At 51.9% G+C, this 15,971-nt stretch overlaps 2 protein-coding genes across 2 annotated transcripts; one reads left to right on the top strand and one right to left on the bottom strand.

Annotated features, from left to right (window-relative positions):
- The first annotated feature begins 2,179 nt into the window (after positions 1 to 2,179).
- LOC119113642 (uncharacterized) lies at positions 2,180 to 11,788 on the top strand. Its single transcript, XM_037238226.1, has 2 exons — positions 2,180 to 2,671; positions 11,756 to 11,788. The coding sequence occupies exons 1-2, from the start codon at positions 2,180 to 2,182 to the stop codon at positions 11,786 to 11,788; spliced, it is 525 nt and encodes a 174-aa protein (XP_037094121.1).
- Positions 11,789 to 13,390: 1,602 nt separating this feature from the next.
- LOC119111872 (keratin-associated protein 6-2-like) lies at positions 13,391 to 13,974 on the bottom strand. Its single transcript, XM_037236128.1, has 2 exons — positions 13,735 to 13,974; positions 13,391 to 13,615 (listed from the first exon to the last, which is right to left on the bottom strand). The coding sequence occupies exons 1-2, from the start codon at positions 13,972 to 13,974 to the stop codon at positions 13,391 to 13,393; spliced, it is 465 nt and encodes a 154-aa protein (XP_037092023.1).
- Between the last annotated feature and the right edge of the window lie 1,997 nt (positions 13,975 to 15,971).

Below are 15,971 nucleotides of genomic sequence, written 5' to 3'. Positions count from 1 at the left end.
ACAACATGCCAACAAATGCTGGACGATGCCTCGGTGCAAAAGCCCCGACCGGTACAAGATCGGTGAAGTGCGCTGCTTCCTCTGAAAAGTCCTTAATCTCTGCTCTGATTGGATGCAACTACACAGTGAAGTGTAGTGCATCAAACAATTCCTAGTAAAGAGTGGGCGCTCTTACAGTGCCAACGATCATGAGACCACCAGCTCTATGTCACGACATCATGCAAAAACTGATGCTATCGAACATAAAACAAATCTAATCAAGGTGTTCTATGAGAATCAAATATCTAATAGCTATAAGACAGACTAGCGTATCCTCACAAAATCAACGTCTGAAGACGTCAGGCCGCGCAGTCGGAAGCGTGGCAGATGCAGCGAGCCGATGATGATGATGTGGGTTTTAGGGCGCGTCGACTTCTAGGGTCATTTTGCGCCCAGTGCAGCGAGCCGACACCGCCCGAAACAATACGAGTTGGCGCTGGGAATACTCGGCGCGCGCTACGAATAGAGCATGCAGTGCACTGGGAGAATGGGGGACGTGAAGTGCCCTGCACATGTTCAGGCAGTCCCGGTGGCGTTTAAGATCAGCGACGCTGCACCAGCCGGACGCGTCCAGAACGAGTGAAATGTGATCGCTGCGGCGGACACCGCTCACTAGCCTGGCTGTGAAGCGCATCTCCTTTTGCATCCCGTCTAGTTAGCGGACTCCACCCCAGATGGACAGGTAGGAGATGATGTGGGGGAAGACGTGGATTTCGACAAGGAGCTTCAAAACCTCAGGAGTGAAATGGTGTCGGATTTTGAACAGGGATACGAGGATTGTTTCACAGTGCCGAACGAGAGAGGAGGTGTGTAACACCTCACCAATGCACCTGCATTCCCAGGTGGGGTGTTGGTCGTGGATGAATGTTTGTGTCAGATATGGCGAGGTGGAAGTTGCCGGCTTTTGTGGTAGAGGGCTTGGTGCCGATCGGCATAAAGTCTGTCTTTTGGGGCTCATTTGAGGGTTATTTGACTGAAACCAGTGGCTGGGTGTCATCGGCGTAGGATAGTAGGCGGCCGTGGGGTGGGAAGCTGGATAGGTCATGGATGAGGATCAGGAACGGGATTGGGCCCACAAAGGATCCCTGGCCACCCCGTCGGATAGAAATAAGGTAACGAGCCACTACTGGCCACCCGCTTCTGACCGCTCAGGTAGTTCCGGAACCATTCCGAGAATACCCCACACCATTCCAGCTTGATGAGGAGGACGACGTGACAGACGCTCTCAAAGGCCAGTCCCAGAATGATCGTAAGGACGTCTAGGATAGTTCAGGGACACTTTAAAAGGAAACATAATTTACAAGAACAAAAGACCGCAATATTTTGCGGTCTCGGATATCAGGAGACAGCTATTAAAAAGACAAACCATCATCATAGCATCTATTCTTGCTTGCAGGTGTTGGCCTTGGTGGTAATGGGTCAGCTGCTGCTGGCCTTCGGCTTGAACTTCGGCATGAACAGCGTCACCCTCATCCAGGTGCCGGGCGATCCTGACGGCTTTCTCAGCGCCGACCAGCTCAACTGGTCGATCGCCGCCACCTCGCTGGGTGGCATGCTAGGCGGCCTGATGGGCGCGCCGGTGGCGCCCGTTTTAGGCGTGCGGCGCCTGCTGCTACTCACCATGCCGCTGTACGCGCTCGGCTCGCTGGCGGTCGGCCTCGGCGGCCACTTCGGCTGGACGCTGAGCGGACGGGTGGCCATGTTCGTTGCGCTCAGCATACCCGAGGGCAGCGTGCGTGGCTACGTGTCTGAGATTGTGCCGCCCAAGCGCCGTGCCCTCTTCAGCGCCCTGTCGAACTTCATGATTTACCTGGCCCAGGTGCTGGTTGTGGCCGTGGCGCCGCTGCTGCACTGGCAGGTGCTGTTCATCGTGGTAGGCGTGGTGCCGGCTGCGCTTTGCCTCTCCGGTCTCCTCTTCCTGCCCAACTCGGCCAAGTGGCTGCTCTCGCGCGGCCACTCGGAGGAGGAAGCCGTGCGCTCCATCCAGTTCTTTCGTGGCATGCAGGTGGACGCCGCTGCTGAGATATGCAGTATCCACGATTCACTGCAGCACGCACATGCGGACGGCGCCGCACTGCCCATGTGAACGCTGCTGCGTCAGCCGGGCACGTGGCGTCCGCTGTCACTGGTCTTCATCCAGATGGTACTGTTGCCTTGGTGCGGCAGCTCCACGCTGATGCTCATCACCGCCTTCGTGCTGGCGTCGGTGCGGCTTCCGCTAAGCGAGTACCAGCGAGCCATGCTGCCAGCCGCGCTCGCTGCGGTCGTCTGCGTGCCCGGCGGCATCATCATCGAAAGATACGGCCGGCTACCGGTGCTGCGTCTGGGCGGCGTGCTCTCTGCCATTGGCTGCGCTGCGGTCGCCGCGTACTTCTTCCTGGCCCCGGAGTCCCAGCAGCGTCTCGGCTGGATTGTGCTGGCGGGCGCTGGGCTGACGCAGGTGGCCGTTGTCGGCATGCTCGCCAACGTCGCATTCAACTACGTCACCGAGTTGCTGCCCAACAAAACGCGCGCCTTGGGCGCGAACATCGTCCTCGTTGTGCTGAATTTGAATGTATTTGTGCTGCTAAAATTGTACCCACTAATCAGAGATGGGATTGGTCTGGGTGGAGGCTTCGTCATCCACTCGCTGGTAAGCCTGTGCCAGGTGTTCTTTGCCACATTTTGCCTGAAGGAAACAAAGGGTCTCTCGCTGGAGCAGATTCAGCATCTGTTTTGGAACGTTGAAATGGTAGCCGAGTTGCCGCCACTTCATATCGCTGAGTCACCGCCTGGTTCTAAACCATCGATGCCCTGTGTTGATGCACCGAAATGAAATAATGCTTCCGATTCCAGCAGCGCGTGAATGGACACGGGAAATTAGAATCGGTTTGTAATGATGCAAGTTTCATTGCCTCATAGCCACGTTGCGATGGAATGCACCTAAATTTCCTGAGAGACTTTATTCCATAAGCTCATGTTTATGTTTCTACGATAGCAGAACGTGTATGAAAAGACTGAAAGATCTCATGTTTCTCGGCAACCTGAGGACGTTACGTATGCGTTCTTGTCGATCATTCATGGCGACATAAATTTCGTCACATTTTGTGAACTTGTCGTGCATTACAGCCATAAGCAGGTGTTCGCTTTCTAATTTGTTTCCAAACATGATGTGAAATAATTTGATAAATAAACGCGCACGTCCCGGGCAATGGGACGTCCCGGGACGAATTCCACGTCCCGGCAATTAAAACTATGGTGTCCGTTCTCGCGGCTGCGTAGCCAGCCGCCAACCGCTGAACAGTCTACAACACTTTAAGGCGTCATTACGCATCCTGTTTACACGCAGCTCAATGCCATGTATTTCTGGTGACAGCTAACAAAAAGAAAATGCTCGAACTTGTACATAACAATTGACGATCGTTGCAATTGATGAATTGATGAATTGCGAAACGCAAAATTCCGGGGAAACCATGCACGATGCTTCCGGTTATATGCTATTGCTTTAGACGTGAATGCCTCGTTGCAATACAACCCGACAAGTGTGTGCCTTTCTTTCCTTATCCTCAAGCGTCGTCGTCTGTCAAGGAAGATCCGTTCGCATATTGCCTGCGCAATGCGATTTATTTCCAGAAAGCCAATCCACCTGTGGATGGCAGATAACTGAACAGACTGGTTGCAATAACGAGGCAGACCGTGAAAAGGCTCCGTGAGGCTCCGTGAAAAAGTCGTTCTCAAAAAAGCGATTTGTTTGAAATGTTTTGAATTATTTCCATATATTCTAAAATGTGCACACGCAAATACGCTTATGCTCTACGTCATATGGCAAATTATGTGTCTACGTGATATGGCATCTGTTAAGTCTACGTGATATGACATATGTTTTGTCTACGTGATATGGCACATGTTATATGGTCTGAAACAGTCCGCCTTTTCTGCAGAACTCAGTGTCTCTAATTGTCATATGACCTGAAGCTGACCAAATTTTATCACCACGCATATTGCCAGCGTATTTTAAACGTCACGCAGCACATGTCCTAGACCGCTATCGGAGGACAGCTAAGGCTGCACGTAGCATGGAATAATGAGCAGTGCACGACCTTGTAGTCAACAGACGTTAAAATCTGATGTAAGCAGCGTACGGAGTATTGGCGAACGGACAATGTGCCTTTGAATAATTTTAGGAAGTTAGGAACAATCAGAATACCAACTGAGCTTTTACGATGCGGTACGCAGGAGACGGAAACGCGTCCTATATTTGGATATACTAGTGACGGTTGAAAGGAGGAACAACCACACAACGTAAGGAACTGAGCTCTTTATCAAGCCTGTCAACTCTGGTGTAGTTCTGCATTGCAAATCTACGCACTCAACTTCCACTAAGCACAATAGGATTCGTAACCTTTTCCATAGCGCATTACATGAACAACTCAAGTAGTCAAAAAGTAAAATAGAGTATAAACAAATTATGGACTTTGCTGCTGGGCAATGGACATTCTCCATTTCTCCTAGGTAAAATGTTGGATGATGATGATGATGATGATTTGGGGTTTTGAAGGGTTGACTTCTGTAGGTCATGCAGCGCCCATAACTATCAATTTATGCAGAGCCACCAATCAGGCGAATGCATCAATCAAGTCGCCCTTTCAAGCCTTGATGATCAAGCCTAGTATCATGATGAAAAGATAACTGGGATATCTATGGCGCGAAGAAACTGGAGCACTTTACCAAACACCACAGCGTGCGAAGAATCCGCTAAAAAGTGACATAGCGTGCGACTCTGGACGTGGTGTCCGAAAAACTGCACTCTCGTTGCAGTAAGGTGACGGCAATCAACCAGTACGTGATGCAGTCCCCAAGGAACAGTCTTCATGGGTTTAGGCCTGATGACACGTCGTAGGTTGAGGCCGCTCGCGTCTAAAAGTTCTCTCATCCGTACACAAAAAGGAGAAGTTTGTAGAGACCCCTGGCGTAGAAAAAAAACTTCGTAAGCTACGCGAAAACGCTGCTTTTGTAGGTGGGATGATCTGGGAACTATGCCAGCTTGCACGTGCAGCGCAGTCTCAGCATCAGCCTTCGCAAGGCTAGTGGGCGCTCGTGAGCCTCCACGAAAAGACTATCTATGGGCGATGTTCGAAAAGCCCCTGTGGCGATATGTAGTGAGGTGTGATGTACCGTGTTCAAAGTACGTTTGATCACGTCTGAGGAGGTCAAAGAAGGCGATGTGCTCTAAGGCTGCGCCTTAAAGTTCCGTCATGAGAACGCGTTGCTTTTGCATGTTTGATAGCGAAACATCCACTCTTGGCGATGCTAGCTCCCAAGAAGCAGTCATCATGGGTTTAGGTCTCATAACACGTCGTAGGTTGAAGACGCTTGCATCTAAAAGTTCCATCATTCGTACACAAAAGGGAGAAGTTTGTAGAGACCGTTGACGTAGAAAAAGCCTTCGTGAGCCACGCGAAAAAACTACTTTGTAGGTGGAATGATCTGGGAACTGCGCCAGCTTACACGTGTAGCGCAGTCTCAGCATCTGCCTTCGCAATGCTAGCGGGGGCTCGTGAGCCTCCACCAGAAGGCTATCTATGGGCGATGTTTGAAACACCCCTACGGCAATAGGTAGTGCGGCGTGATGCACCGTGTTCGAAGTACTTTTGATCAGGTCTGAAAAACCATCATAGATAAAACAGCCGTAGTCAAGATTTGAGCGAATAAGCAAACGATATAGGAGTAAGAGTGTCCTTCTGTCAGCACCGTATGATGTACGTCCTACGCACCTTAGGATGTCAAGAGATTTTAAACATTTGCCGCGGAGATTTCTTATATGCTCACGGTATGTTAGGCGTCGGTCAAATAGTATACCGAGAAATTTCACGGTACTGTCATAATCGACGCGTTGCCCATACAGCGTGATTTCCATTTCAGTACAGTGACAGCGACGACGACAGAAATGGACTGCAGTTGTCTTCGATGTGGAAAACTGGAAACCACGCTCCACTACTCCAGACGTGTGACAGCCAGCTGCAGCTGTCGCTCCATCGTGAGAGTGGTCGATGAGCTACACCAAATAGCGAAGTCTTCTACGAACAGAGAACAGCTGATCCCATGTGGAAGCGTGTCCACTATGTCGTTAATCATCACGGCGAAAATAATGACGCTTAATACGATGCCCTGAGACACACCATTATCGTGCGGATACCTGTCGGAGGGACATGAACCAACACGCACCCGAAAGAATCTGTCGGTCAAAAATTTCGGTAAAAACTTTCCCATGTGACTGCGAAGGCCACAATCGGGCAACTTCATCAGAATTCCATGTCTCCATGTGGCATCACAATCTTTTCTATGTCAAAAAAGATGGCGCCGGTATGACGTTTGCTAATAAAGCCGGCTCGCAGTGCGGAATCAAGATTTAAGATGTAGTCGATCGTGCCCCTGTTCTTACGGAATTCGCACTGAGCATTCGTGAACGAGTTTTGACGTTCTCAAGTCCGCGAGAGCCGCACATTCACCGTTCTTTCCATGAGCTTACAAAGCGAAGACGTGAGGGCGATCGGGTGATAGTCAAGGGCGTTCATTCCACTTTTCCGGAGGTTTAAAATAGGCGCCACTATGGCCTCTCGCCAGGCTGGCGGGACCTTACCTGACACCCATGTACAGTTGAAAATTGCCAGCAGTGCTCGTAGTATACGGGGAGGAAAATGCCGTACCATATCACTGTGGATGATGTCGGACCCCTCCGCTACACTACGCAGCGAGCGAATGGCCGCTTCAAGTTCTACCACAGTGAGACGCTTGTTGTACATCAGGATGTCCCCTGTATAAAAATTAACTTGCGAAGTTTCACATCGCGCCCGATGCTGCAAAAACCGTAGATCGCAGGTGCCATTTCGGCAACGGTCTCACAAGGCTTCCCCAATGGCTTCCGCGACATCACTTGGGTGAGTGACGTCTTGACTTCCCACCCGCAGCACGGGAAAGGAAACTGGTAGATGCAGTCTGGCGATTCTTTTAATGCGGCCCCATACATGTGACATCGGCGTGTGCCGATTCATTGAGTTGACGTAGGTGCGCCATGATACACGTTTCGCCTTTCGTATAGTGCGGCGCGCGGCCGCGCGTGCTTGCCTAAAAGTCATGGGGTTTAATGTGCTGCTGTGCCGGTCAAAAGCCCTAAAAGCTCTCCGACATGCACGAATAGCGTCGCGATACTCGTCGCTTCACCAAAGTACAGGGGTGTGACGAGGGCATCCAGAGGTGCGCGGAATGCATCCTTTCACCGCACCCAAAACGAGAGACGTAAATTCCTCCGCAGTCGGATTTGCGGAGTCGAAATCGCTAGAAAAGGTTCCCTCCAGGCAGGTTTCAAATCCACTCCAGTCCGCATTCTTGAAATTCCAAAGTTGAGGTCGAGTACCAAGAACAGCACCACCACGGTAACGAACCCAGACCGGAAAATGATCACTTCCAAGGGGGTCCTCTGAAGCATCCCAGGTGAAGTTTGGTACCAGCTGCGGACTACAAAGGCACTGGCGATTGTCCTGATGGCAATGTTAAATGCGTTATTGCCCCTGTATTTAAAACACACAAACCTTCGTCACGCATGAAAGCCTCACATAGCCTACCGCGAGTGTTCGCGGAAGCACACACCACACAGTGTGATGTGCATTAAAATCGTCTAAAACGAGTGGAGGGGGAGGAAGCTGAGAGACTAACTCTCGTAGTCCTCCAGATTGAAATGAAACCCCAGGTGGCAAGTAGAGAGAGCGGACAGTAATGGTGCGACGGTTGAAATCTGGAGACACACGGCTACCGAGCAGTGCGCGCTTAAAACTGTCTGCAAGTCCTGGGTGCTTGACCTTACCCCTCTGCAGTTTCACTGTAAAACTGACTGAATGAAGAGGCTTTAAAAGCACTGTAAGGTTTTAAAAGAACTCAGCAGCGCTAGAGCCTGGCCCATGGTTGTTGGTGCTGTCTTGAGAACCCAAAGAGATCAGGCGGATCCTGGGCTGGATCCGGAGACTACCGCTATCTGTTGGCGAAATCGGCCCCGGCGGTCTACGCTTTTCCGGGTGCCCCGTCCTAAACTGGGCCGGCGCCGGCGACGCCGTGGTCCTATGTGGCGCTGGTGGCGGAGGACCATAGACAGGTCTCTTTGCGAGTAGCATGAGGGAGCTTTCACACGCTTTCGAGGGGGGGGGAGGGACTACCTCTCCCGTGGGAGCAGGCCCGGGGCCCGCACCCGACAGCTGACTGGCTGCGTTCGCTCTCTCCTGCTCCTGAAGGCTCCACGCTTTGTCTCGCATCGATGACTCAGCCAGCACTCCCTTGGATTTCAGGCCAACAAAAAGGGACTGCGACAAGGAAGCCAAAACGCATCAAATAAAAGCAGCAACGAAAAATACGCGCTGCGACAGGAGGTATCGTCGTGACGAATGGACTCGTCCGACACGAATGGACTCGTCGAATGGGCTCGTCTCATGCCCGACCCACGCGCGTCCTTGGCCTCACGTCTGCGCGTGGCTTTAGTGAGTTCGAATCCCACGCGCTCGGCGTGTGGCGCGACCCCGCAACTTGCCGGCGGGTCACGAGCGCTGGGCTGCCTCGTCCGTCCACGCCGCACGGTGCCGTCCTCTGCCGGCGGGGCGCGGGTGCTCGCGCCGCCCCTGCGCACCGTCGGGTGCTGCCCTCTGCCGCGATTGCCAATGTCGACTGGTAGATGGCGTCTGTGTCTCCTTACGAGCGCTATCCCGGTCGGAGCGTCGGAAGCGATCTCCCCTGGTCTCACGGAGTCGCGGATGATCCCTCGAGATGTAGCGGGCTCGGCGCACCACATCGCGACGCCTCGGCACCCACGGCCGGCGATCTGTCTCCAGCCGCTAGCTAACGGCCCGGAGTTCCGTCCGTTTCGGAATGTTCGACGCCATACTCCTCCGCGCCGAGGCTCAGGTGTCCGTAGCGGATCCATCCCAAACGAGAGGGACTTTTGCCAACCGAGCGTGGACACCGTGCGCCGATCAGCCAGTAATGGTGCCGGGTCAAGTAGCACGTAATAGAATATATATATATATATATATATATATATATATATATATATATATATATATATATATCAGAGAATAGGGAATGGGAACACGCGCGCACGTTGAAAGAATCCGTGCGGCGCATGCGCTGCACGGAGCTAGACCGCACCGAACTAAACGAGACGAGCGACAAAAAAGGGCAAATTTCACGCGTACGGATGCCATACAACACCAGGTAATCCTTCGGAACGGATGAGCGGTGAAGCGAGGTAGGGGACACTGCGCGTGTGGTGAAGACCGCGCCGACGCGCTGAACGGGATCTGGTCAGAGTTTAGCGCACCCCAAACGGAACAAAGGGAGAGAAGGAAAGCAAACAGACAATTAAATGGAAAACGAGCCTGAACATGCACGGATGCCACAGGAGACCATCCAGTCCGTCGAACTAGGTGAAGCAACATCGAATGGGGAGAAGAAAGCGCGGTTGTGAGGGACTGTGCATGCGCGCTGGACGCGATTCGGCGAGAGCTAGGCGTCTCTAACAAAACAAAAAGCAGAGCAGAAAAGAGAAAAAAGCGAACGACCAGATTAGGGAAAAGGTGGTTGACGATACGTGATGAGAGGTAGAATCTCTGCCTTCTGCTCGCCAGGGATTCTTTGTCAGCCATGTCCTTTTCAGCATCTTCACGAATAACCTTCCATCTTGCCTCCCTCACAGACGTCTTGTGTCATATGTCGATGACACCCAACTGCTAAGCCCTGCTTATCCAGACCAACTATCCGTTTTGAAACCAGGAAAGGAGAAAACCATCTAAATCATCACCATCCTACTTCACATCTATTTCCCTTAAAATGAATCCCACGAAAACAACTCTTCTTCTCGGTGCATTTCTCTATCCTTGAAGAAAGCCTTATCTTTTCACCTTGACATTAAGCAGAACGAAATAAGGCCTTCGCCGTCCACAAAGATGCTGGGGAAGGGGGATGGGGTACTATTAAGAGTATGCTTCCCTGGGAGATGTACATATCCAATGTTGTCAAGAACTGTAACCCCATCCTTCTCTAGTTATATAAGATTCACAAAAATGCACAGCCTAACCCCCGAGGTTCGTAAATCTCTCATCCAGTCCTAGGTTTTCCCTCATCTTCTGTACTGCCTATCGCTCTGGGGTGGGGCTGCAGCGTGTCACATCAAAAGAGTGCAGGGGTTTATAAGCTGTGAGGCCAGGATCGCCACCGATGCTCGTCGGTGCGATCCAATGGCGATGGATGTTCACGCGCTGGGCCGGCACGGTGTTGCTATCTTGTCACCCACCGTGACAGCTTCGCTGTATCCAGGGCCCGAAGGGACTCGCGGGCTCCGGTGGAGAGTCGCTCCCCGTTCACCCACGTACCGCTGTACGCCAGTGTGCCACCCGCGCGGCAGCGACGGGCGCCCTGGATCTGCCAGCTCTTCGCCTGTCGGTGCCACACAGGTCTTTTCCGTATCGCGCGGCCTTATCCTGGAGCCGCCTGTCGCCGACCATCACTGCCTCTCGCATCCACGGGAAGCTTCTCGCCAGTCCCGACGATGTAGACGGTCCCGTTGTGTAATCATCGCCTAGTTGCCGTTTCGTGGCATGTTTTCGAGGATTTTGACCTTGATTGATGGTTTTGTTTTTGACGAAGTTGCGTGAACGAAGGGATGGTCAGTAACTTGCGAAGTTGGTCGCGTTATGTTTTAATATTGCGCCCATGCGACTATTATAATTGTACCGAACCAAGCAAGCCACTTGCTGGAATGATTTGTAAATGCAACGAATATGACCACGAACATAATTAAGTTAGAAATTCCCATTGAGATCTGTCACTTGAGCCGCCGGTGGCCAGACGCACACCGAGGAAACCCGCCTGTCTGTTGTTGGACTTCATTTGACAGATTTGCAGATGTGTAGGCTTTCCACAACGCGCAATATGCATTACGACTCAGAGTTGGCTGGCTTTAGCTGCATTAAACAATTGAGGTCAAATACCTCTTTGGAATAACAATAGTCTTGGAAGCTACACAATACACAGTTCTGGACGGTTCAGCGCGAGCTTATCACAGATACATGATACAAGAGGCAGTAGCTAGAGATGGAAAAGATTTTGATTTACCGGATATGATCGCTGTCAAAAACTGACTCTTTTGCGAGCCAATTGATGACAAAATTGCGAGAATGAAAACAAATTTCAGCAGACCATACCATATTACAGCAGACCATCCGAGCAGGACGAAACTCAACGATTTCAATTGGTCTGTATTCGCTAGCACTTGCAGCGTGAGCATGTGTAGAGCACACGTCGAAACGTCGTCGGTTTCGCTGTATGAGCAAGTTGAGCCATGAAATGCTACCAAGCATAGTAGCTTTTATCAGGACAGGTTTTAGCAGGTGACAGAAATATACCGTACAAACTATACCAGGTAAGTGTTGACGTCACAGATCAATGGTGACACCATGCTTTTCTAATGTCCTTTAGATAAGTGTTTTTTGCATATTTTTCACGCACTAAGCAGCATGAAATGCCGAATAACTGGGTTTATTACTAGTCGTAAGAATCGTGGCTGGCCACAGCATCATGCGACGAATGTGACCAGTTTGCTACGCAGCGTTTTAAAGCGTCATGCCATTTGAGGCAGATGGGGTCGAGTGCTTGCCGCGCGGTAACGCGTTGACCCTACTGATCGCGTTCGTCGCAGGATGATGTGGCTAGTCACGTTTCCTTCGACTAGTAATAAGCCTAGTTATTTGGTACTTCATGCTGCCTAGTATGTAAAGCGGATTTTGGTTGAAAATTATGTACAAAAACAGTGATCTGAGAGGTGTCGGTAACTGCGGCACCACTGATCTGTGGTGTCAGCACTGATATAGCATAGTTCGTGGTGTATGTCTATCATCCGCTGAAAGCTATCCTAATTAAGCTCCTGCGTTCGGTCACGCATTATGACTCAACCTGCTCATGCAACGAAACGTCAACATTTCGACACGCGCGCCACACATGCCACGCTGCAAGCGTCAGTACAGACCAAAAGTAAACTTACAGTTTCGTCTGGCTCGAATGGTCTGTTGTAATATAGTCTGACCTGTTGCAATTTGCTTTCATGTTCTCAATCTTGTCACCCAATATCTTCAAAAGTGTCCGTTTTCTCACCGATCATATCCCGTAAATCAGAGGCCCTTTCACCCCTGCATTCAAGTTTCACGGCCTTCCCCGTCATCAGGTAAGATTTCCGCCGCGGGCTTACGTCAGCGAGGTTTCGACAGGTGGATTGGCGTTCCCCAGGACGCGTCAGCAGACAGGCGCACGGCTCGGCCTACCCCTACCCCCCCCCCCCCCCCCCCCGTTGGAATAAATTGGGGGGAGCTCTTTTGCTCAACGTTGGTTCTCAGATAAATGCTTTTCACAGAGAAAACCAGAGCATACCTGTGGTTTATGGCACATCTTAAACTGAGCGCCAAAGGCTGGATGGTAACAGGACAGGAACTGCCAAATCACGAGTGGTTTATTTGTTCATTCAGTACCATACCAGAGGGCTCCCTTAAAAGCCCATCCGATTTTTACATCGAGACACCAAACTTTTGCGAACTTTTCCCCACCGTTTTCAACGGCAACCGACGCTTTCCACTCATACTGGAATCGGACAGCGTGCAGAGTGATTTATACAAACTTTTCTACGATATAACGGAAACGATGGTCCGTGTTTAAACACACAGGTGTCAGCAATATCATGCATGCTCCTGCACGCATCAGTCATTTTATAAGTGGCATACTTACCAGATCAAAATGCAGTGCACAGGTCTGCACATAATCTCAACACATTTACCACCGATAACAATTTCCATGCAAGTAACTTTTATCAAGCTGGAAACCATGCAGGAAAGTAAACTAGTAAATTAGAAAGTAAACTAGTAAAACTAGAAAGTAAACTAGCAAACTAGAAAGTAAACTAGTAAACTAGAAAGTAAACTAGTAAACTAGCGAGTAAACCAGTAAACTAGAAAGTAAACTAGTAAACTAGGTGCACTAGTCTGTGATTGACTCAGGTAGCAGCGTCCTTCAACTGTTTGCTGGTAACATTTCTGAGCTCGCTTATGCCATTCTCATTCACCACTCGAGACACGCAATGTACGTTATTTTGAGAAACGGGACATGGTGGGACAGAATGCACACGCCGGTTATTGGGCTTTTTATTCTCATCTCATTTCTGGAGCAAAACTGCTGGACCAACGGAAAAACAACACCATTAGCGTCCACTTCCTTACGACTGGTGATGATAGCCGTAGCCATAGCCGTCACTGTAGCCGCCGCCGCAGCCGCCATCGCAGCCGTAGCCTTAGCCACTGTAGTAGTGATTGTTGCCATACTCCCTGCCGTAGTCGTTGAGGTAGTAGACGCCGTCGCGTCTGCCGTAGCCGCCGCGATGGCTGCCGTAGCTGCCGCCGCCGATGCCATGCCTACCGCCATAACGGGTGTCGTACATGCTGCCACCATAGCTACCGCCGTAGCCGCTGCCGTGCTTTCTGTAGCCGCTGCCGTGGTATCCGTAGCCGCTGTCATGCTTTCCGTAGCCGTTACCGTGGTATCCGTAGCCACTGTCATGCTTTCTGTAGCCGCTACCGTGGTATCCGTGGCCACTGCCATGCTTTCTGTAGCCGCTGCCGTAGTATCCGTAGTCACTGTCATGCTTTTGTAGCCGCTGCCGTGGTATCCGTAGTCGCTGCCATGCTTTCTGTAGCCGCTGCCGTGGTATCTGTAGCCGCTACCGTGGCTGCCGTAGCCCTTGCCGTGGCTGCCGTAGCCGCTGCCGTAGTTGTCATAGCCGCCATCGTGGTCGTAGTCGTAGCCATAGTCGTCGCCGTAGCTGTCGTACCCGCGGCCGTAGCTGCCCATTGCCGTGGCTACCACCGTATCTCTCATAGCCACTGCCGTGGTTTCCGTAGCCGCTGCCGTGGCTGCCGTAACCGCCCTTATGACTTCGGTAGCCGTTCCTGTGGCTACCATAGCCGCCGCCGTGGCCGCCGTAGCCGCTGCCGTAGTTGTCATAGCCGCCATCGTGGTCGTAGTCGTAGCCATAGTCGTCGCCGTAGCTGTCGTATCCGCGGCCCGTAGCTGCGCATGACCGTGGGTACTGCCGTATCTCTCGTAGCCACTGCCGTGGTTTCCGTAGCCGCTGCCCGTAGCTGCCGTAAACCGCCCTTATGGCTTCGGTAGCCGTTCCTGTGGCTACCATAGCCGCCGCCGTGGCTGCGTAGCGCTGCCGTAGTTGTCATAGCCGCCATCGTGGTCGTAGTCGTAGCCATAGTCGTCGCCGTAGCTGTCGTATCCGCGGCCGTTAGCTGCGCATGCCGTGGGTACTGCCGTATCTCTCGTAGCCACTGCCGTGGTTTCCGTAGCCGCTTGCCGTAGCTGTCATAGCCGCCGCCGTGGCTGCCGTAGCCGCCACCGTGGCTGTTGTAGCCGTAGCCCGTAGTCGTCGCCGTAGCCGCGGTGACGGCCGTAGCCGTAGCCGTAGCCGTAGCTGTGGCCGCCACAGCGGTCTCCGCTGACGGCGGCGGCAGCCACAAGCACGGCGAGAGCGAACAGCTGCGAACAGAGAAGACGGAGTTTGTGAGCATATCACAGGGTAGGCTCGGCACGTGACAGGGCAGGTTCAGCACGTTCCAAGGCAGACTCAGCACGTCACAAGACCCGAGATGTCACAGGCCTGTGAGAACGCCACACAGCCGCGAACACCTTACGTTGCGTTCCTCACGCCAGCGCAAGCCCAGTACGGCAGATGAGTACTGATAACTGAGCACTGAGTACTGAGAACCCAGTACTGAGAACGTCGTAAAACCGTGCGCGGAAACGAAACCCACCTTGTGAAAAGGGCTGCGCGCGCTGCAACAGTGCACGGGTCGCAGGACCGGCGGTGCTTCAAAGGGCAAACACGATACGCGGAAGCGCGAAGCCATGTCAAATGCCAAAGTCAAGTCGGACGTGAAGAGAGAGCTAAGTAAAGCAGTCAGCAGTCACGGAAGCGTGACTCGCTTCTGGGGACCCCATCCCGCCAATGGTCATCTTTGCTAAAAATAACAGCCTGACAGAGCACGGTCACAGAACACCAATGCACGATTTGCTCAGACCGGAAACTGGCTCCTCTCCGATCTGGCGATGGAACTTTTACCTTCATGTTGCCGTTCCTAAGCACCTGATGTGACCCGATATCTTTCACTTGTGAGCTTTATTAGCTGTAGCGTGCATCGGAAACTGGTGTATGGAGTGCAGGCCGGGTCCACTTTTGCGCGCACACCGCTGCCCTTTTATACCGTCCAAAAGCATGCCCCGCCCATGAACCCGGTAGAGCCCAAACAGGAAAGTCCTAACGCCTGGTGTTGGCAGAGCGTGCAACGCCCACGCCGATAATGGTGGATTTTAATGAGCCCAGAAACCACGATGCGGGTGAGATTGGTCTTGCGGCCCCGCCCCCTCTCTTGTGTGGCGACTGCTGCAAATCTACTTCGGGTATAGGTTGACTCGGCAGTCATGCGCGGAGGTGTCACCTCTAAAATGATACCTTCGTGATCTTAAATCGGATGAGGGAAGGGCTGGGCCGATAAAGGTGATCTAAGATACCTCTTGCTAAAGCTACGTGAAGCTATGCTACCTAAGCTAAAGGCGATCTTGGGTTACCGATGTGTTGCACTCCAAGGTGGTTTTATGTTTGGTCGATTCCCAGGCTGTTTTGGTACCGATGTAGGACCTCCCAAGTGAGGCCGATGCGTTACCACATTTTTGTAAAAAGCTCAGAATGGGATGTGATAAAGGAGAAATATTCGTAAATCAACCGGCTGTCATGAACAAAAAAAGTCGCTCTCATTAATCAAAAATGGACCGAGGCGTTAAAAGACGCATTTATGAAGAATGGCATGACC

This window comes from Pollicipes pollicipes, unplaced genomic scaffold (genome assembly GCF_011947565.3).
Source record: "Pollicipes pollicipes isolate AB1234 unplaced genomic scaffold, Ppol_2.1 Scaffold_1080;HRSCAF=1254_pilon_pilon_pilon, whole genome shotgun sequence".
Taxonomy (NCBI): domain Eukaryota; kingdom Metazoa; phylum Arthropoda; class Thecostraca; order Pollicipedomorpha; family Pollicipedidae; genus Pollicipes; species Pollicipes pollicipes.
The sequence above is the reverse complement of the archived record's forward strand: the minus strand, read 5'-3'. Positions and strand labels throughout refer to the sequence as shown.